The 22,852-nt window shown below is 38.8% G+C and overlaps 1 protein-coding gene across 2 annotated transcripts in view; it reads left to right on the top strand.

The window, feature by feature from the left end:
- kcnh1a (potassium voltage-gated channel, subfamily H (eag-related), member 1a) overlaps window positions 1–22,852 on the top strand; it is a 54,716-nt gene that overhangs the window by 25,864 nt on the left and 6,000 nt on the right. For both annotated transcript variants that reach the window (XM_060879033.1, XM_060879034.1), the window contains 4 exons: window positions 8,275–8,704; window positions 14,717–14,916; window positions 15,086–15,338; window positions 17,769–17,965. In XM_060879033.1, the coding sequence (XP_060735016.1) occupies window positions 8,275–8,704; window positions 14,717–14,916; window positions 15,086–15,338; window positions 17,769–17,965 (1,080 nt within the window). The remainder of the gene's footprint in view (window positions 1–8,274; window positions 8,705–14,716; window positions 14,917–15,085; window positions 15,339–17,768; window positions 17,966–22,852) is intronic.

The raw sequence follows: 22,852 nt of genomic DNA on the forward strand, positions 1-22,852 counted from the left end.
TTAAATATATTCCAATATATTGTGCTTTAATCTTATATTAATGTGTTACATAGAAACATACACAAGCAAAAATAAAGCTTGTTCCCATAAAGCTCATTCCAGCAAGATCATACTGCTTAACCAGCTACACCAGCCCCGTTTTGCTTGAAAACAACATGACTATGCTGGCCACCCAGCTATACCAGCACTATACCAGCACTGACCAGCATTATACAGGCACTATACCAGCATGAACCAGTAAAAACCAGCCTGGACCAGCATGGAATTCATGCTGGTATATGCTGGATTTTTCAGCAGGGAGTTTAGAGCTTGCGGGTCCAAAATCGGACGCAGCCCCTGTCCTTCTCGGGAACAACAAAATACGGGCTATAAAAGCTGGAGTCCCGTGAGGGAAACATGCTCTATGGCCCCTTGCCTCAAAAATGAGAGAAGTTCCTCTTGGAGGAACACCGCCTGGTGTTTGCCAACGTTTGTGGGCAACACACCCTGAAAAAGCTGAAGACAGGAGGTGAATTGAATCCTGTACCCTTTTTCTATGGTATCCAGGATCCACTGAGACACACCTGTCAGAGGTTTCCATGCTGCCTGGGTGACTGAGAGTGGTATCAACCTCGCGCTTATCTCCTGGGATTTTAAATCATTATAAGTTAGAGTTGGATTATCCAACCAGAGAGACTATATCCAACCAGAACTGGAGCATCAGGATGGACTAGAAGAGCAGAAGGTTTCAGGATATCAGTGTTTGACCTCTAATTCTCTTGTAGGTAAATTGGCATATCCCCACATTCATGTGGGCAAAAGCCTTCTCAGAAAAAGAAAGTTATTTCAACAGTAACAGGGGAATATATCTGGAAATTGATGTTACCAGTACACATGTATGGGTGTGGTGGTCCGGTGTTCACAAACATTTGGCCATACAGTGTACATTTAAATAAGCTATTCCTCCTTCTACTAAAACTGGCAGTTGTCAAGGCTTATTTATTTAGAGTGATGAGTGGAAGGGTGTGGGCCTTCGGGTAGGTGCGTGTCTGTTTTTGGATTTGTAGCCAAGCATCCTTGTATAAAATGTGGCATTGTGCCTGTTCTCTGTCCTGCATCCAGCTAGAGAATTAACTTCTCCTGACTGTCCAATTAGAGTCACTGCACCTACCTATTCTCTTACATGAATTAATACCTCAATAAATCTGGCTGCAGAAAATCATACTAAATCTCTTTAAAGAATTTAAAGGAGTATATAAGGAATTAGAGGGTTGTACATAAATTAAAGGTAATAGTGGGTGTAATGGATTTAGTTTATAGGGGCAGAGTCAATATCAATGTAAAGGTGTTTTCAGTAGTACACACTCTCTAGCTGTGGAGGGCAATAACATGAATATTTTAGAAACAGGAATTTTTTCATCTCAAATACAATGATTTATCTAAAGGTTTCAGTGGGTCATTGCATTGTACTTTATGATTTAGAATAAATATGCTTGTGTTTATCATTTCACTTGTTTTTTCTTTTTCCATCCCTGCTTTTATATTCTGTTGGCTCTGTTTCTTTTTGAGGAACAAATGGACAACTGGGACCATCAAGATGTCACCCGAGTAGGATTTTCTTTTTCTAAAATTCAGCATTTGATTGCTTTGGTCTTAGTGATATAGTCAATAGCATTTTGTCACAACCGGGAGGAGGACGACAGACCCAGATACAGGATAGCTTCAAATAAATAGGGTTTAATAAGTAATAATACATAAAACAGGAACACGGACGAAAACTAAACAGGACAAAGGACGAGGGTACACTGACAATCACTGACGATGATGAAATACTATTAACAATAGGGAACAGGTGTGTAGAGATGGGAGGAGTAAACAAAGGCACGGCAGACACCTGACAAACAAATGCACATGGCCAAAAGTCCAGGCTGAGTCCTGACACATTTCCAAGTTAAAAGACAATTAACCCACTGCTTCCATTCCCTCTACACACACAACCATTTTTGGAAGTACAATCAAGTATATTTATTTAAACATAATAAACTATTCATTATTATATAATAAAAATAATAAAACTTTATACATGTAGTGTTGGTACTATCAATATAATTAAAAACTTTATATTCTGCAGATCCATAAACATAATTAGCAAAATTATTGAATTTAGTTTTATATATTTATCAATTTAACAATGGATATTGTCACAGTTAAAAATCAGAAATTTTACATTTAATGTTAAACTACGCAATTGTGTTGCGATGCGGCAAAGGCGAGTGAGGATCCAAATGCAGACTAAACATTTAATAATCGAAACAGATAAACAGACAGACAGGCAAAACTAGGCAGAACACAGAGCTAACAGGAAACAGAAACATATACAATGACTAGCACCAGGGAAATGAACAAACAGTGTATATACTGTATATCAGACAGGAACCAATAACAAAGCAGGGACAATGAGTAACTATGACAACAAACAAGAGGGAATGAATGAGTTCAATGAGTGTCCATGTCAACAAACGAGTGGACGGAGCAATCAATTAACAGCAGGGCAAGACAGCAGACAGACTCATTACAAATTGACACTACATCTGTTAAATCTCAGCTAGAAATATTGGACTAATAAACAGTTGGGAGGTACAAATATGAAAAGTGTATATATAATATAAGCTAAGCAAGATTTCTAAAATCTATCATAAATTTGTGATGTAATTTTCAAAATGATTTGACAGTGATTTAACTCCATGCAGATCAGCAGTTAAGCTACGTAAAAAATGGTTAAGTGTGGGAGTGGTGGTAAGACTACACTGCTCAAAAGATTGAAATGTAATATTGGATGCAGCACACATGAGGTGACATGGGGAAAGATACTGTATTAACTTGAATCTTTATTAACAGAAGCAGAGTGTACAACAACTATCTAGCTAAGTGCTCAGCTACCATGGCCTGGCCATGAATTTTGAACCAGCTGTAATTTATTTAGGGTCGCGTTTGAGACCCCGACCAGCAAAGCATTACAATAATCAATACAAGAAAACACAAAGATATTGATCAATTTTAGCCACCAGGAGTGACAGCATAGGACGCAATTTGGCAATGTTTTTTAAATGAAAGAATGATGTCTTTACAGTGTTCTGAACATGGGGAACAAATGTTAAATGTCCATCAAATAACACCCCTAAATCTTTAATTTTGTTTGGAATTCAAGTGTAGAACCATCCACACTTAAAGGTAAAGACCCAGCCTTACGTAACTGGTAGAGTGAACCAATGAGCATTAACTCTGTCTAGTCACTGTTCAGACACAAGAAATTTCCAGAAATCTATTTTTTTTTATCTCAGAGATACATTGAGAGAGAAAAGTCACTGCCACATTAACATCAGGTTTTGAATGTACATAAACCTGAGTGTCATCTGCATAAAAGTGAAAGTTGAGGCCAAGTGATCTTAAAAGTTGACCCAATGGATAAATGTAAATACTAAAAAGTAAAGGTCCCAAAATTGATCCTTGAGGAACCCTAGATTTCACAACATCAATATGACACCTGCAACCACCCATAGTAATGAACTGCTTTTGATCTGAGAGATATGACTCAAACCAGTTTAGTGCAGTCCCAGAAACACCAAAAACAGACTCTAACCGAGTAAGTAAAATTGAATCATCAACAGTATCAAATGCAGCACTGAGATCAAGAAGAATCAAGATAGAAAGACAGAATCAGAAGCTATTAGCAAATCATTAGTGATCTTAACTAAAGCTGTTTCAGTGCTGTGGAGTTTACAGAATGCCGATTGAAGGGGCTCAAAAAGATTTTTTGACTTTTCAAAAGCTTCCTTTTGCTCACAACCCCACATCCATTTTGTCTACTTCCTTAACAAAGTATGTAACAGTTCTAACAAGGTGGGCAAGTTAGGCAGGAATTTGTGATAATGATTTAATAGGCCTAAATAAGCCTTTAGTTTATTCACTGACTGCGGTGTGGGCGTGTCTTGGAACGCTAGGACTTTTTCTGCGACCATGTGCACACCTGCTGCACTGATTTTGTGGCCTAGGAATACCACCTCGTCTCCAATGAAGTCACACTTCAGTCTCAGCCCACTTTTCTTTAACCAAGACAATACTTTATACAGGTTCCTTAGATGTTCTTCCTCACTGGTCACTGTGACTAAAATGTCATCCAAATAAACTTTGACGTATGGCATGTTCCACAATATTCCTTCCATAGTGTGTTGAAAAATGGCTGGGCAAGATGACACTCCAAATCGTAGCCTACGGTACGTATGCAGTCCTTTGTGTGTATTTATAGTGACATACTTCTTGGCACTTTCATCTAGCATGATCTGCTGATACAAATGGCTCATGTCCAGCTTTAAAAATCTCTGACCTCCAGCTAACTGTGCGAACAAGTCTTCAACTTTCGGAAATGGATACTGCAATAGATGCTCGATTAACTGTGAGTTTATAATCACCACAAAATCGAATTGAGCCATCTGGCTTCTTCACAGGTACAATAGGCACTGCCCATTCTGAAAACTGTACTGGTTCTATAATTTTCTCTTCCACCAGTCTTTGGATCTCAGCCTTCACCAAAGGTTTTACTGCAAAGGGTATACGACGAGGCTTATAGAATCGTGGCTGGGATTCTGAATTGACATGAATGTAAGTTGTAGGGCCTTTAAGCTGTCTCAACTCTTCTTCGAAAACTTTAATGTGTGTGTCTAAAACATCTGAGAGTGCTGGCATGGTTGTTTTCCACTCTGGCATGTCCGTTTTTCTACCACAGAAAAACATATTGTTCCTTGCTGATAATTATTACTCCACATCCTGTGTACACTTTAAAGTCCATGCCATTAACATTTAAATTTTGTGTAAATGGAGCCACCTTAGGAAGGTTTTGTGATACACTGTAGATTGTATTTATGATACTTGCATCTTGTCTCACTAACTTTGTTTTCTCTGACCCGATGTGATCTCCTACATTTCTCTTTTTCCTTTCTCTCCCTTCTTTGTCCTTTAAACGAGTCTTTCTGAAAAACAGCCACAGCTTGTTTGGGCATGCATGCTTGTTTTATGTGCCCATGCCTCCTGCATTTGTGAGACAGCTCATTCACAAACTTGCATTCCCCAGGTGCAGGATTATCTTTGCATCTGTAACACACAAAGTCTTTTTTCTGTCCTTTTGTTTCTGCTGCGTACACTCTATGCACTACTCTTTGTCCTTTTTGTATTGTTGTGGCTTTCACAATCTCATCTGTTGACATGCCTTGCAAATCTCTTACATTTTGGTTTGCAGACTCCATTGCTTGACAGATATTAAGCGCTTTCTTGAAAGTTAAGTCCGATTCGGACAGTAGCCATCTCTACATCTTGTCGTCATTCACTCCACACACAAGTCTGTCTCGCAGCATTTGTGAAATGTAGCCCCGTAATCACTTTTTTAATTCCACCGCGTAATCAGCTTGAATCTTTGCATAATTTCACTTGGCTTTGGGTTATAATGAGCATTGAGCACGTTTATCAACTCCTCATATGTTTTCTTCCCTGGAGTCATGGGACACAGTAAACTTCTTAACAGATCATACTTGGCTGCACCCAGTCCACTTAATAGTACTGCTTTCTTTTTTGCTAGCTTCGGTAATCTTGTCAGCTTGCAAGAAATATTTCATCATTTCACTATATTCATCCCACAATTGCATCTCACTGTTGAAAGGACTCACCGTTCTTACCAGTGCTGCCATTGTTTTTGCAACTCCTCTCTGCACATGCTCTGTACTCCCTGTCTAACTTGCCACTTGGGCTGGTTCCTTTGTGCCTTTTTATCCTCGTCACCATTTATGTAATATTCTTGGGTGCAGCACACATGAGGAGACGGGGAAAGATATTAACTTGAATCTTTATTAATAGAGGCAGAGTGTACAACTGCTACAGTATCTAGCTAAGTGCTCAGCTACCACAGACTGGCAATATTCAATGCAACATTAATACAGCCCTCTGCTGGCAACTTTGTGTATAACATCCACATTACTACAGAAAGGAACAGTTGAATCTCGACAAACAAAAAATTCAAGTTAAAAAAAGTTTGCTTATATACATTGTGTAGTTCAATGAGAACACAATGATTTGACCATGGCCAAGGGAAACCAAAGTCATTAAACTTTTGAGGGCTGGACTCAAAATCAAAGTAAAATATTGAAATTACACTGTGATTCAACTTGCATGAATTAGTCAGTAGTGTGTTTGGCCCCTAGGTGAATATATACAGTCTGCCCAAAGGCTGAATATGCTCCTGATGAGATGTTGTTCTCTGGGATCTCCTCCCAGACTCCCTGAATCAGGACATCTGTGAGCTCCTGGACAGTCTGTCTACACACTTTGGTCACAAGAGGCTGTACATTGTCATGCACAAGGAGGAAACCAGTGCTCACTGCACCAGCGTAAGATTTGACAATGGCTCTGAGGATTTCATCTTGGTACTTTATTGGCTTACACAGGGGTCTGTATGACCATCCAAATATATTCTGAACAGGGCACCAAAGGCAGATCTGCCAATTCTGGTGTTCTTTGGCAAATGTCAATCGCGCTGCAAGGTGCTAGGCTGTAATCACTGGCCCCACTAGAGGATGTAGAGGATGTTGGGCCCTCACATTCCATGCTGCCATGGAGTCTGTTTCTGTCATTTTGGCCAGAAAAATTCACACCTGTAACCCACTGATAGTCATTTTGTGGAGCTCTGGCAGTGCTTCTCTGATTCCCCCTCGGACTGCTGCTGTTGTTGCCCTTCTACGGCTCTGCCCAGATTTCATTTACAGCATTTGGCAGACGTCCCTATCCAAAGCGACATATATTTTATATCACTTTATGCAACTGAGGGTTAAGGGCCTTGCTTAGGGGCCCAGAAGTGGCAGCATGGTGGACCTGGGATTCAAATTCATAACCTTCCTATCAGTAGTCCAACACCTTAACCGTTAAGCTACCACATCCCACGTGTAATGGCCAGTCTCCCAGTGTCTTCTAGTCTAATAGTCTGTGGCCAACAATGAAAACCCATTCCTTTTTGAAGGTTGTCTTGCTGTTACCTCTCCGGTTTACATTCCTCACAACATTTAAAGCATGCGGAAGACGTCCTAATCCAGAATGACATACAAATGTGCTTTGAAGTTTCTATCAATTAAAAATCAACACTGGTTCACTAGTACACAGACTAATGATAGCATCAGTCTAAAAAGTCTGTTGTGAGGAAATATAGCATAAATATAAAATATAGAAATATAAACTTATTTTATAGAAGCAAAGTTGATGAGGTTTTGGAAAGGACAGCCTCTGATTCAGGAATGCTCATGAATGCTCAATTTTCAACATGATCCTGAAACTCTTGACTGATCGACAGCAGCATGTCTTATTTCACTGTAAACTGTGTTAACAGACCCTCAGTGAATTATTCTATGCAGTTTTTCTGGTTGCCGATTTTAAGCTACTTCATAGTTTTGATATTGTAACAAGCAAACCACTGCACTTCATTCAATTTTCACAACATTGTAACATCTACTTCCCATTTTTAAACAGACTTTAACACACATAATAGGAATGGATGCTCCATGTTGCCCAGTCAGTCATTGAATCTTGTTAGTCCAAAAATTTCCCATTATTTATTATTATCATTTTTATTGTTGTTTTTTTTTTAATTAACAATATAAAATGCAGTTTATTGTTTTAGTTTAACAAAATGTATATTTTCTATGCTTTAATCTCTTAACATTATAGCACAAAACTCATGTGTGCATCATGCGTGTTTAAATTGTTTGGCTTCGGTTGTATGTTGGCTTGTGGCATGTTCAATGTTAGCTATTATAACAGAAATCTCCCAGCTTTCAGGCTGAAGAGTTTTTAGAGCAACTCCTGAAAAGCGAGAGACATTTTTAGACCTGAACCATGTTGTCTGAGTCTCTGCACGCATCCTGGTTTTATTTTTACACACATTACAATAGTTTGGCTGCAAACACTCTGCAACAAGCAGCTTGAGCTAAGAAGTAAAAACAAAAATTACAGTATTAGATTACAAACACATTACACAACATTAAATCTTACCAACTACTGTCTATTCAGTATTAGAAAGCAGATTGTGTGTACGTGTATATTAACAAGTAACCAACAAACACACTGTGCTGTGCACTGCTGCCATTTATATGCTCTGTGTTCTCAGCAGGCAGCTCTGCAAACTTCAGTGTGTATTTTTAAATATATACAGAAGGAAAAAAAAACACTTGTCTCTTATTTTTCTCTCTCTCTCACTCTCAGGGCATCAGCAGTTTGTTCAGTTCTTTGAAGGTGGTGCGTCTCCTGCGTCTGGGCCGAGTTGCACGTAAACTGGATCATTATATTGAATATGGTGCTGCTGTGCTCATGCTTTTAGTGTGTGTGTTTGGTCTCGCTGCACACTGGCTTGCATGCATCTGGTACAGCATCGGAGACTATGAAGTCATTGATGAGGATACAAATGTGGTACGTAAGGACAGCTGGCTGTACATGCTGGGTGAGACAGCAGGCACACCATACCGCTTTAATGCCACGGGCACGGGTAGATGGGAGGGTGGTCCCAGCAAGGACTCAGTCTACATTACCTCACTATACTTCACCATGACCAGTCTAACCAGCATTGGCTTTGGCAACATCGCACCCACCACTGATGGAGAGAAAATCTTCGCTGTGGCTATGATGATGATTGGATGTGAGTAATAAGAGACTTTTGCATTTTTCCATTAGCATATAAACTTTTTTTTTTATGCCTTTAACATGTTCATGCTTCATACTCACCCTTACAATTTCAATTCAATTCAATTAAAATTTATTTGTATACCGCTTTTTACAATTGACATTGCCTCAAAGCAGTTTTACAGAACATAAACATAGAACAGAAGGTAAACATAAGGAGTAGTATAAAGAATTAATATAATAAAACTTCTAGATTAATATTAGATAGATTTAGTTCACAATGTGTATGCATTTATCCCCAATGAGCAAGTCTGAGGTGACACAGGCAGCAGTGACAAGGACAAACTCCCTTGGATGGTAAAGGAAGAAACCTTGAGAGGAACCAGACTCAAAGGGGAACCTCATCCTCATATGGGTGACACTGGGGGTGTGATTATAAATATACAGTCTGATAAATGTTGTATAGATGCAAAAGATCACATGGAGTTCACATCTCCTCTTTAGTATCGCAGAGTCTGACTGGAGCTGGTAGATCTCTAGATGCCTCAGGATTCTCAGAGTCCTCAGAGTCGGCCTCATCTCAGTGGAGGTCCAAAGTCTTCATCGCACGAAAGACAATCGGACCTGGTACAGTTTCTGGATGCCTCAGGATGGGTAGAAAGAGAGAAGCAGTGGAGAGGAATTAACGTAGCTTCTGTTCATAACATGTGCAAGTCTGATGTAATAGTGCACAATATTATGGGATGTATTACTTTTTTAATCTACATTTAAACGGGAAAGTGTGTCTGAGCCCCAAACACTATCAGGAAGACTATTCCAGAGTTTGGGAGCTAAATAAGAAAACGCTCTACCACCTTTAGTAGACTTAGATATTCTGGGAACTACCAGAAGTCCTGAGTTTTGTGATCTCAGAGAGCGTGAAGGATTGTAACGTGTTAGAAGACTAGTTAGATACATGGGAGCTAAACCATTAAGAGCCTTGTACGTAAGTAGCAGCAGTTTGTAATCAATTCTAAACTTAACAGGTAGCTAGTGTAGAGATATGTTATAGAGATAGAGGGCTATATGGTCATACTTTCTTGTCATTTTGGACTAACTGTAGCCTATTTATTAAAGATGCAGGACAACCACCTAGTAATGCATTACAATAGTCCAGTCTAGAGGTCATGAAAGCATGAACTAGCTTCTCAACATCAGAGACAGACAGGATGTTTCTCAGCTTGGCAATATTTCTAAGGTGGAAGAAGGCTGTGTTTGTAATATGGTGATATGATTTTAAAGACAATTTACTGTCTAATAAACACCCAGGTCTTTCACTGTCGAGCTACTAGTAACAGTACATCCCTCTAAATGGAAGTTAAATTGTGAGAGTTTCTGTGTACTGGTTTTTGGACCTATAAGTAGTATTTCTGTCTTATCAGAGTTTAACAACAGAAAATTACAGCTCATCTAATCTTTTATCTCTCTAAGGCACTGAGTTAATTTGGACAATTTAGCTATTTCATCTGGTTTTGATGAGATATATAACTGTGTGTCATCAGCATAGCAAACTATGGGAATAGAAACTAATCCCATGTCTTCTAATAATGTTAACTAACGGAAGCATGTATATCGAGAAAAGCAGAGGTCCTAGAACTGATCCTTGAGCGACCCCATAATTAACTGGTAGTAAACTGGATGGTTCACCATCTATTTCTACAAAATGGTATCGATCAGACAGGTAGGATCTAAACCAACTTAAAGCTTGTCCATGAATACCTGTGTAATTTTGTAAGTGATCTAGAAGAATGTTGTGATCTATAGTGTCGAACGCAGCACTGAGGTCAAGTAGAACTAATAGTGACATACAGTCTTGGTCCAAAGCTAAGAACAGGTCATTTGTGACCTTCACAAGTGCAGTTTCTGTGCTATGATGGGGCCTGAAACCTGACTAAACTCTTCAGAGATATTCATTCATTCATTTTCTACCGCTTATCTTCAGAGATATTGTTCTCCTGTAATAAGGAGCTCAGTTGAACAGACACAACCTTTTCTAGTATTTTAGACATAAACAGAAGATGTGAAATAGGTCTGTAATTTGATAGTTCATTAGGATCTAAATTAGGTTTCTTAATGAGGGGCCTAATAACTGCCAACTTGTAGGATTTAGGGACGTAACCTAAAGATAGCGAGGAGTTAATAATATAAAGAAGAGTCTCACCAGCTTTATGTAACACTTCTTTCAGTAATTTACTTGGAATGGGGTCTAGTGAACAAGTTGTTGGTTTAGCTGTAGTAATAAGTTTATCTAACTCTTCCTGTCCTGTACTTGTAAAGCACTGTAGTTGTGAGTGTAGAGCTTTAGGTGACACTGGGTCACAAGGTGCTCTCACATGTTGAACATCAACTATTTTGTTCCTGATACTTTTAATTTTATCAGTGAAGAATCTCATAAAGTCCTCACTACTGAACTGTGATGGAATAGTGTGTTCAGATCTGTTTTTTTCTTAATCTAGCCACTGTGTTAAATAAAAACCTGGGATTGTTCTGGTTATTTTCTATGAGTTTGCTCAGGTGCTCAGAGGTTATTTGTCAATCTGTCTTTAGTGGTCAGAATAATAGTTCTACCGAGTCGATAACGTGGTGAGACACAGTTAGTCTGTTCTACAGGTAGTGTGTACAGTATGAGGTAATGGTCTGTGATGTCATCACTTTGAGGTATGATATCTATATCAGTGACATCTATTCTGTGTGATATTATTAAGTCTAGTGTATGATTATGACGGTGAGTTGCTCTAGTGATGTTCTCTTTAAGCCCAAATGAGTTTAGTAGGTCCATAAATGTGAGTCCTAAAGTATTGTTTGTATCGTCAACGTGAATGTTAAAATCTCCTACAATTAATGCTTTATCAAAGCTAACCAATAGGTCCGAAAGAAAATCTGCAAACTCTCTAAGAAAATCAGTGTAGGGCCCTCTGGGGTCTGTACACGGTCGCTAGAGCAAGAGACATAAGGGATTTTTTCATGTGAATGTGCGAGAGTGTAACATTAAGAACAAGCACTTCAAAAGAATTAAATCTATACCGTGTTCTCTGAGTAACAGTAAGGAAATCACTAAAGATAGTGCCAACACCACCTCCACGACCAGTCTGACGAGGCTCATGCTTATAGATATAACCTGATGGTGTAGAGACTCATTTAGACTGATGTAATCATTTGGTTTAACCCAAGTTTCAGTAAGGCAGAGTGCAGTAAGGCTGTTGTCTGAGATGATTTCATTTACAATAAGTGCTTTGGGTGATCTAATGTTCAGAAGCCCAAACTTTAGGAACTGTTCTTGTTTGTTTGCCATTTTTCTGGTCTAATTACAGTAAGATTATTTTGAGAACTTCTCATGCATTTACTTTTTGATCTCACTGCTCGGGGAACAGACACAGTTTCTATAGGATGAGCTATGTGTGCATTTGTGTCAATGTGAATCATAGTTTACCAGTCAGAAGGTGTGCAGCGCCCTGGAGATGTGGTCCGAGACGATCTCTGCTCCAACTCTGCTGGGGTGCAGGTCATCAGCACGGAATAGCCTCGGACGCTCCCAGAAAACATTCCAGTTATCAATAAACAGTAAATTCTGAGCCTGACACCATGACTGTAGCCATCCATTTAGAGCAAAAAGTCTACTGAACATTTCGATTCCTTGCTGGTATGTGGGAAGCGGTCCAGACATGATGATCCTCGCCGCGGGCGCTGTGCTGCGAACCATCTCCACCAGGATGTTGGAAGTCCCTCTTCAGGATCTCCGACTGCCTCAGGCTGGTGTCGTTTATGCGGGCACCTGGGCAGGCAGCTTCCTGGGTGCACTGGGACTGGACAGAGAAATACACGGCGTAGAGGTGGAGGGAGTACTAATTTCAAGCCGGGGATTTACCTGAGACAGGTGAGCGAGCGACCGGGAAGCTTCCAGCGCGGCTTTCTGCTCCCGCAGCTCGGCCTGTAGGTTCACCTGTAGGTCGCGGATCTGCTTCCCCACGGCCTCCAGCTCCAGTTCCACCGAGTGCAGCAGAACGTGTCCTCACCTGCACTCAAAGGCAGACACACAAGCGACATGGTGTTATAGGGCAAGTACAACAGAGATAATTGGTGTGAAAAAGGTGTACTAGCGGTAACTGGGCTAACAGGCTAGTGATGCTAGTGATGCTAACCAGCTAGAAGCGGACGCTCAGGAAAACAAATAAAATGTTAGCGATATCAAAAAGTATTCTGAGCGATTGTTCTACTCTTAAGATGCTATTGCCAGTGTGTTTGCCCTTTGTAAAAAGTAAGAAGTTAAAGTATAAACTCAAAAGTGAATTCAAATACTTAGTCAAGCAAAACCTTGTAAAATGTAAACGTAAACAACATGTGCAATAATAGAACTTTTTAAAAACGTGCAATATTCCCTGTGTGCAATATGTCTGGTCATGTAACTACTACTCATGGTCTTTTTTTAATACTTTTTGTTGTGTACATACTGTATACTATATTGTGTCTCTATTCTTTTATATATTTGCATTTCTTTATCTTTGCTGCTGTAACAAAGAAATTTCCCCATTGTGGGAAGAATAAAGGTATATCTTATCTCATCTTATCTCATCTCATCTTATCTTATCTTATCTTCACCTTTGGATGATCACAGATGTGTCAGTCACTTCATCCAGACTTATATTCTGTTGTTCAGCATGTTTAAAATAAGTCTCGTTGTGGGTGAGTCTACCAGATTTGGCCCCTCTGAGCAATCACCACATAACCTACATCACTGATGTCACTGTAAAATAATTTTATATTTTTCAAAGATTTAATAGCATGATTTCTTCCTTCAATAAAAGCAACTGTAAGTGTTTTGAGGTTTTTTGTCTAAAGAATGAGCAAAAATCATTTGTCTTAAATGACCGTAAACATGAACTGTGATCTAAATACTTTGTTGGCACTAAAGGTCAGTAAAATGTAGCCAACATTGCTAAATGTAGATAGAATAAATATGATCACTTATTCAAATGTATTTAAATACATGCCAGATCTTTGAGATCTCTGACTGACATCTCCACAGTAACATAAACAAATCTTCATAGAGTTAATGCTAGAAACTAAAGATAAAGATCTATAAAGCTCCAACAGAGGTTTTCTCTCAACACCTGAATGTTGTGTTAATAAGTTTTTAACTTAAATCAAGTGAGATTTTGGTTTGTGTTTAGACTTCATCTTAAATTCAGAATAAAGAAAACAATTTGTATAATAAACATAATTACAAAGTTTACATTTTAAATTACATCATTAACACAAACTACTGAAGTAGTGAAAGTAAATAAATAAATAAATAAATAAATAAATAAATAAGGTATAAATATGTAACTAGATGTAGTTTTGATTAGGAAAGAAATCAGTAAATCACTTTAAAATGGTGATTTTAAATTGTATTGTATTCTGCAGACAAAAAAACTAAGAATATAAAAATGAATATATATGAGAACATTTCAATAAAACAACAATAAAAGAGCAGCATAAACATCTTTCCTAAACAATAAACACATTAACTGTAACTTAATCAGTATAAAATTCACTTGTGCTTGTGTGTGTGTGTGTGTGTGTCTGTGTGTGTGTGTAAAAGCAGCTGATTAGATTTTCACTGTAACACAATCCTTTATTGACACTGCTAACCTGATTTAGAAAATCCTTTACTGCTCATTATTGCATTATTTTTCTTTACATTTGTTCATCTCACTTTGCTGCCTCTGTTCTTCACTCCCTACCATTCGTCTCTCTATCTCTATTCACTCCACCAGTTGATGTTAGTTAAGTGCTCACTCTGTCCACAATGGACCTAGACAATATGGATGGTCACATCACACACTTTCATACAGCCATCATAAACCGCTGCACTGAACAGAGTCATCCAGCTTCGGTAACATCACTGAAGGAGATGGACACTGTTTCCCTATGAGGAAGAGAGTGTGATTTCTCTCTCTCTCTCTCTCTCTCTCTCTCTCTCTCTCTCTCTCTCTCTCACTCTCTCTAGCTCTCCTCTATGCCACCATCTTTGGTAACGTAACCACGATATTCCAGCAGATGTATGCCAACACTAACCGATATCACGAGATGTTGAACAGTGTGCGAGATTTCCTTAAACTCTACCAGGTCCCTAAAGGCCTAAGTGAGAGAGTGATGGACTACATCGCCTCCACATGGTCCATGTCTAGGGGCATCGACACAGACAAGGTACAAAGTGTGTGTGTGTGTGTGTGTGTAAGTGTGCATGTATCCAGATCCAGATACAAAGTAAACACACACACACACACATACACACTCACAGCTGTGTAGTTAATATTTACATTCATAACAATAACTGTTTTAACAATAACAGCTTTTTTCTTGTCTTGGTCCCCAGGTTCTGCAGATCTGTCCTAAAGACATGCGAGCTGATATCTGTGTGCACCTGAACAGGAAGGTGTTTAAGGAACATCCTGCTTTTCGACTGGCCAGTGACGGTTGTCTGCGTGCGCTCGCCATGGAGTTCCAGACCATCCACTGTGCACCAGGGGACCTGATTTACCATGCAGGGGAGAGCGTTGACACTCTGTGCTTCGTCGTCTCTGGGTCACTTGAGGTCATCCAGGATGATGAGGTTGTGGCCATACTGGGTGAGACAAACAGACAAACAGACAGACAGAGAGAGAGAGAGAGAGAGAGAGAGAGAGAGAGAGAGAGAGAGAGAGAGAGAGACAGACAGAGAGAGAGAGAGACAGACAGACAGACAGACAGACAGAGAGAGAGCGAGAGAGAGAGAGAGAGACAGACAGACAGACAGACAAAGAGAGAGAGAGAGACAGACAGACAGACAGACATACAGAGAGAGAGAAAGAGAGAGACAGACAGACAGGGGAGCAGTGTGGGAAGAGAATAAATAAATTTTAAGTTAAAATATTGCAGAGGTACACAAAAATCTCAGAGTAAAACTCAGAGTAAAGTGCACGCACACAACCACGCATACACACACGCACACACACAACCACGCATGCACGCACACACACACACAACCAGGAATACACACACAAACACGCATACACACACGCACACACACAACCACGCATGCACGCACACACACACACAACCACGCATACATACACACACACAACCACGCATACACACACACGCACACGCACACACACACACAAAAATCTGAGTTTGTAGACATGGTCTAATTTGATTAGAGTGCATTAGCACAGTAATTCAACACTGCCAGAGTGCACACTGTGTGTGTGTGAGTCTGAGGTGCAGACTAGTGTGTATGTTTAAATCACTTGAAAAAAGAGACACTCATTCAGTTCAATTAAATTTATTTGTATTGTGCTTTTAACCTTGGACATTGTCTAAAAGCAGCTTTACAGAAATATAGAAATAGTGTTACATTATTAAATTAATTACTATTTATCTTTAACATTTATCTATAATGATCATAACTGAATTGATGGTCGTGAAGAAACCTTGAGAGGAAACCGACTCAGAATTGAACCTCATCCTCATTCGGGTGACACTGAACAGGAAATAATGTAAATGTAAATAATGTCATTTCTACATACTGAGGAACAAACAGGTCAGAGTCATTTTTGAGATCATTACAGACTTAACACTAATTCCTTCCTATTAAAGTCTTCAAATGTTCACTGATGAGGACCCGAGCACAAAGCTCACCTACACAATCGTAGTTCAGAGACTGTGTGATAGTCATCAAGTGGTTATATCCACAGCAGAAAGTTATTACTGTCTAATGTCCTTCACACAATCTTCAGTCTTATTAAGCTGGTGACTCACATCTGACTGAGCTGAAACATATAGCTGTGTGTCATCAGTGTAACAGTGGAAGCTAATACCATGTTTATGAATAATTGCACCAAGTGGTAACATATAGGGCTAAAAGCAATGCGCCTAAAACAGAACCTTGTGGAACACCGAACATCACCTTAGTTTGTTTAGAGTAGTCAACATTTAGATCTACGAACTGATATCGATCTCTCAAATAAGACCTGATCCAGGAGAGAGCTGTCGCTTTAACACCAACAACATGTTCTAGAATATCAAGTAGTATAGAATGGTCAATGGTATCAAAAGCTGCACTAAGATCAAGTAACACCAGCAAAGAGACACAACCCTGATCAGAGACCAGTAACAGGTCATTTACCACTTTAACCAGTGCTGTCTCTGTGCTATGATGAGGCCTAAATCCTGACTAATACAGTTCATGAATATTATTCCTATGTAGGTCTGAACATAACTGCTGAGCTACAACCTTTTCTAGGATCTTGGATCTGGCTTGTTCATTGGGATAAATAAATTTTATCTTTAATAAATTTTAAGTTCAACATTCAATCTTGAACTTTTGTATAATATTAATCTTTGTATAATAATCTTTCTGTACCATATTTATGTTCTTTAACGCTGCTTTGAGACAATGTCCATTGTTAGAAGGGAATACAAATAAAATTGAATTGAACTTAATAGGAGATAAAGGGGGGGTTTGAGGGCAAGGCTTTAGGTTGGGTTTTTAAAAGTAAACGTATTAAGGACTGAGAGACAGACAGGTCTGACAGTGAGAGTGGTGTGAAGAGAAAACTTAGGAGACTTAAATATAGCTTCCTTTTAATGATTTTCCACACTTACCAAAAAAAGCGATAAAGACAAAACACAGAGGAGTATTTTCTGACAGCAGGTTAAACACACACACACACACACACACACACACACACACGTGAACCTGTCAATTTAACAATGTCCTGTGGGAGAACAGAGCTGTGTTGTGTTTATTCACTCCACTGAGGAAAATATTTCTTCTGTCAGGGCATCTCCCACTCTTCTCCATCTGACATGCAAATCATCTACAGCCTGGGCTCATTATCTGTGTGTGTGTGATTTTTGGTTCCTGCATTGTAAAGGTCTAGCCGAATAATGAATTTGCTCCCTAATCTAAGTGGAAAGTGAGATGAAATAGACAGTTTGATAAAAAGATACAGAAAAATTGACACAGACAGGTACAGAAACATGATTATACAACACACATATGTTTGTGTGTATAGGAAAAGGCGACGTGTTTGGAGATGTGTTCTGGAAGGAAGTGTCGTTAGCACAGTCATGTGCTAATGTGCGAGCACTAACATATTGTGACCTACATGTGATTAAACGCGATGCTCTTCATAAAGTTCTGGAGTTTTACACACCATTTTCCAACCACTTCTCACGCAACCTGCTGCTGACCTACAACCTCCGCAAACGAGTGAGTATCACATACACATATGCACAGAAATCCTAATAGAAATCCCACAGTAGAGAAGTTGTAAGGTAGACGGTGTTAATGCAGTGTTGTGTTGTTGATGTTGTTCAGCAGGATGTCAATTTGTTGCTATTCTGAGAGCAGAATGTGATTTTCTCTCTCTCTCTCTCTCTCTCAAACACACACACACACACACAGACACACACACTTTGAAGCCCAAAGTTTAAGAAAAACAGATTTGAAAGGTATGTGTGTTATTTTGGATTGTAATGTGGATTTAGTCACAAATGAGTTTTATATTAATGCTCCATGTGTTGCTCAGGGTGGTGCTTCGTGCAGAGTGACATCACTTGGACTCTTAGTTCCAATGAAAGGAAATTGTAAAACTACACATACAGAGATGTTCTCTATACGACTGTGAGACTCAGAATTTGTAGAAATTGGTGTTTTGTTCATCTGTGTGTTAAAGAAATTAATCACCAGTGGGCTAAATGTGGTGCAGAAACAGAGCCAGGGTTTAATCTGATTAAACAAGAGCAACAAGAGTGTGTGTCAGTGTTGAAGTTCCATCATGAAGGTGATGAATGTGTGTAATGTGACGATGGTCAGCTTGATGGACACCATGACATTTTTTTTGTAAACACTTGTAGTAGACTAATGCTGAGAATAAATGGTGTCCATCCCAGTTGGCAAGGTGCTGCTCTCATTTCCTGCAGCATAGCACATAGTTTAAGAACAGGCCTAGTTATGCAGGCTAATCCGACAGTCTGCTGGCTGCATTGAGTTGTCACCCAGGGTTCATAATATAGAGACTAGTTTCCCAAACTATAAACTATAAACAATCAGAAAATTTGTTTTAATAACCTTATTTGCATAAAATTAGATCATAGTGAATGCACAGCCAGCACCTTTGATCTGAAGCTAGGACTGTTAAATATAAGATCTCTTGCATCTAAAGCTCTTATGGCTAAAAAATAAGTTCATCTAATTGTTATTTACAGACCTCCTGGACTATATTCTGAATTCCTCTGTGAATTTGCAGATTTCATTTCAAACCTAGTTGTTTCAAAGCAGTAATTGTCGGAGACAATTTTTTAATTTTTTTTGGGAATAAAAACACTGTGGAAAAGCACACCATCTATTTGTAGCAGTAATGACTTCATGAATTATTTCAATGAAAAAATTGATAACATCAGGCAGAAAATTCTGATAATTAATTCAATACCAAACAATTTGATAATGTGGTAGATAAGATTTTTGTTTTTGATCAATATTTAGACCGTTTTAATCCCCTTCAAGAGACTGACTGATTTTCACTGATTTCCTCTTCAAAATAATCAACCTGCATACTGGATCCTTTACCCACATGTTTCTCTAAACAGATATTAGCAGTAGCTCTCCAACCCATTCTAAAGATAATTAATTCTTCCATTAGCACTGGCTATGTGCCGAAATATTTTAAGCTAGCAGTTATCCAACCTTTCATCAAAAAACCTGACCTTGACCCCAACCAGCTGTCCAATTATAGGCCAATATCAAACCTCCCCTTTATCTCCAAGATCCTAGAAAAGGTTGTAGCTCAGTAGTTATGTTCAGACCTACATAGGAATAATATTCATGAACTGTATCAGTCAGGATTTAGGCCTCATCATAGCAAGAGACAGCGCTGGTTAAAGTGGTAAATGACCTGTTACTGGTCTCTGATCAGGGATGTGTCTCTTTGCTGGTGTTACTTGATCTTAGTGCAGCTTTTGATACCATTGACCATTCTATACTACTTGATATTCTAGAACATGCTGTTGGTGTTAAAGCGACAGCTCTCTCCTGGATCATGTCTTATTTGAGAGATCGATATCAGTTCGTAGACCCAAATGGTGACCACTCTAAACAAACTAAGGGAATGTTCGGTGTTCCACAAGGTTCTGTTTTAGGCTCATTGCTATTCTACCTATATATGTTACCACTTGGTGCAATTATTCATAAACATGGTATTGGCTTCCACTGTTACACTGATGACACACAGCTATATGTTTCAGCTCAGTCAGATGTGAGTCACCAGCTTAATAAGATTGAAGATTGTGTGAAGGACATTAGACAGTGGACGCTTACTAACTTCCTCCTGATTAACTCTGACAGACTGAAGTTCTTGTACCAGGACCACAGGCAGCCAGAAGTAAGCTTTCTGATTACAGAGTAACTCTGTGTGGTCTTTCTATTACATCATGTGCAGCAGTAAAAGACCTCGGTGTGATTATTGATACCGGTCTCTCATTTGAAGCTCACATAAATAATACCACAATGTTAGCCTTCTTTCATCTCAGAAATATTGCTAAAAGAAATATGATGTCATTACATGATGCAGAAACACTAGTTCATGCATTTGTTACCTCTAGGTTGGATTATTGTAATGCTTTACTGTCTGGATGTTCCAGTAGGAGCATAAACAAGCTCCGGGTTCCTTGTCTGGTTGTCTCTTCTTACGGAGCTTCTTCGCCAAACCAGACATTCTACACCTGGTTGGAGTCTGGTCTTTATTAGCAATAATTTGAAGACTTTGACAGGAAGAAATTAGTGTTAGGTCTGTGGTAAACTAAATTGTTGTAGAAATGACATTATTTACATTTACATTATTTCCTGTCCAGTTTCACCCAAATGAGGTTCCCTTCTGAGCCTGGGTCCTCTCAAGTTTTTCCTTGCCGCCATAGCCTCTGGCTTGCTCATTAGGGGTAAGGATAGATATGGAGTATTTTAAAATAATTTTAATCGTTAATTGTATATATTCATTTATTTATTTGTATTCTTATTTTTATTCTTCTTATTATTATTCTTCTTCTTCTTATTATTATATATTTTTATTCTTTTTCTTTCTTCTGTTTCTATACCTCTGTAAAGCTGCTTTGAGACAATGGGAATTGTCTCAAATAAATGGAAATAAATACAAATAAATGGAATTTGATTATAAATCATTTTAAATACTGAGAGTGGTATTATAACTCATTCCTTCCTGATCTAGATCTGTGGACTGTATAAAACACAAAATCCAGTTGTGTAACCAGGAGCTTCATTGTAGTTACAACTTGAAGTCTGACTTGATGATGTTTTCAGTTAGAGATTTGAGAGCAAAATGAGTTTAAAATCAGAAAATCACAGTGATTTTGGGCCTTAGTTTGAATATCAATGCAACAACCCTCCTTGATGAGGTGGAGAAACTAGCAGCATGGTGCCAGTCTCTCGTGGTGCCAGAGCTAAATGTCTCTATCTGAACAATAGCAAACCAATGAACTGGTTGTGGGCTTCTTAAAGTGGAAGCAGCAGAGTCAAGTCTCAGTCAGACTCAGTCGATTATGAGCCTGGAGTTTAGCCTCCGAGTCCTCAGCTGTATCCAGATTCAAGTCCTGGTCTTCAGCCCTTTAGTGAAATCCATGCAGTTATTAGATGAAATATATTAGATGACTTGCCACTGAATCGTTATTGTTATAGCCATAGATAAGAGTTCTGTGAATTTAATTGTGTATAAAGGCCATCTCAACGCTGTATACATTCAAGTAAATAAAGGTGCTGGTGTGTGTATGGAAGAGATTTGGTGAGAGATATTTACTTGTTAACTGTACTAAGACTTATAACTTACAAGACTAACATTTGTACAGACATTTGTAATTTCCTATAGATCTTTCTTCAGACCCTTTAAGTGGGTAAAATACACTCCTCTACACACCAAATGTTGAAGAAGAAAATATTGTTATTATCTGTTCTGAAAACTGGCACAGTGTGTGTTTACTGCAGTGTGTGTTAGGCTGCAGTAAAGCCTCATGCTGATCACAGGCATATGGAGGTAGGAGAATTCTGGCAGGATTAACCAGTATACAATAACCTGTGTGTGTGTGTGTGTGTGTGTGTGTTTGGCTATGTAAAGCAACTTACTAAAGAATCAGTGTGAACAGCAGTCAGAAGGGTAATGAGATTGGATAAATCCGGTGTATTGTGTGATGGTGTCAGAAAGTTTCTGAAGCTGGTTGCACAAATGAGTAGTGTTTACTTTTCTTTTCTGGTTTTCAATGGCAACACAATCATGTAGTGGTTCACATGTAGTGAAATGCTGCTATGACTGTCTTCTCAGCATTTCACTACATGTCATACTCTGTATGATTTATGTATGACAAATACAATTTTGTATGTGAATTATATTTCAGTTTATTTGTAAATAATTGTAGAGCAGTGATTGATCCACTGGGGTGAGGGGTGATGGCAGCTACAGCTTTCAACTTACAAGACTTTAATTAGCTGCTGCAAACATCTTGGTGCCACATCCCATAGCCACCTTTAGAGGTCTTGCGTGAGTCCATGCCTCGATGAGTCAGTATATTCTGTAAAGCTCACTAACTCACATTGTAAATTCACATTGTCTCAAAGCAGCTTTACAGAAGTACACACAGAAGAGAAAAAAAAGAAATATATATATATATACACACATACTATATATATATACCGGAGGTGACGGTGGCAAAGAAAAACTCCCTGAGATGATATGAGGAAGAAGAGGACCCTGGCTCAGAAGGGAACCTCATCCTCATTTGGGTGACACTGGACAGGAAATAATGTAAATGTAAATAATGTCATTTATACAATAGTGCAACCTTGATCTTATGATCTTGTGATATTTATGTGAGCTTCCAACAATCACTGCTGCACATGATGTAATAGAAAGACCATCCAGAGTTACTCTGTAATCAGAAAGCTTACTTCTGGTTGTCTGTTGTCCTGGTACAAGAACTTCTGTGTGTCAGAGTTAAACAGGAGGAAGTTAGTAAGCGTCCACTGTCTGATGTCCTTCACACAATCTTCAATCTTATTAAACTGGTGACACATCTGACTGAGCTGAAACATATAGCT

The sequence above is a fragment of the Tachysurus vachellii genome, chromosome 10 (genome assembly GCF_030014155.1).
Source record: "Tachysurus vachellii isolate PV-2020 chromosome 10, HZAU_Pvac_v1, whole genome shotgun sequence".
In the NCBI taxonomy this organism is placed as follows: Eukaryota; Metazoa; Chordata; class Actinopteri; order Siluriformes; family Bagridae; genus Tachysurus; species Tachysurus vachellii.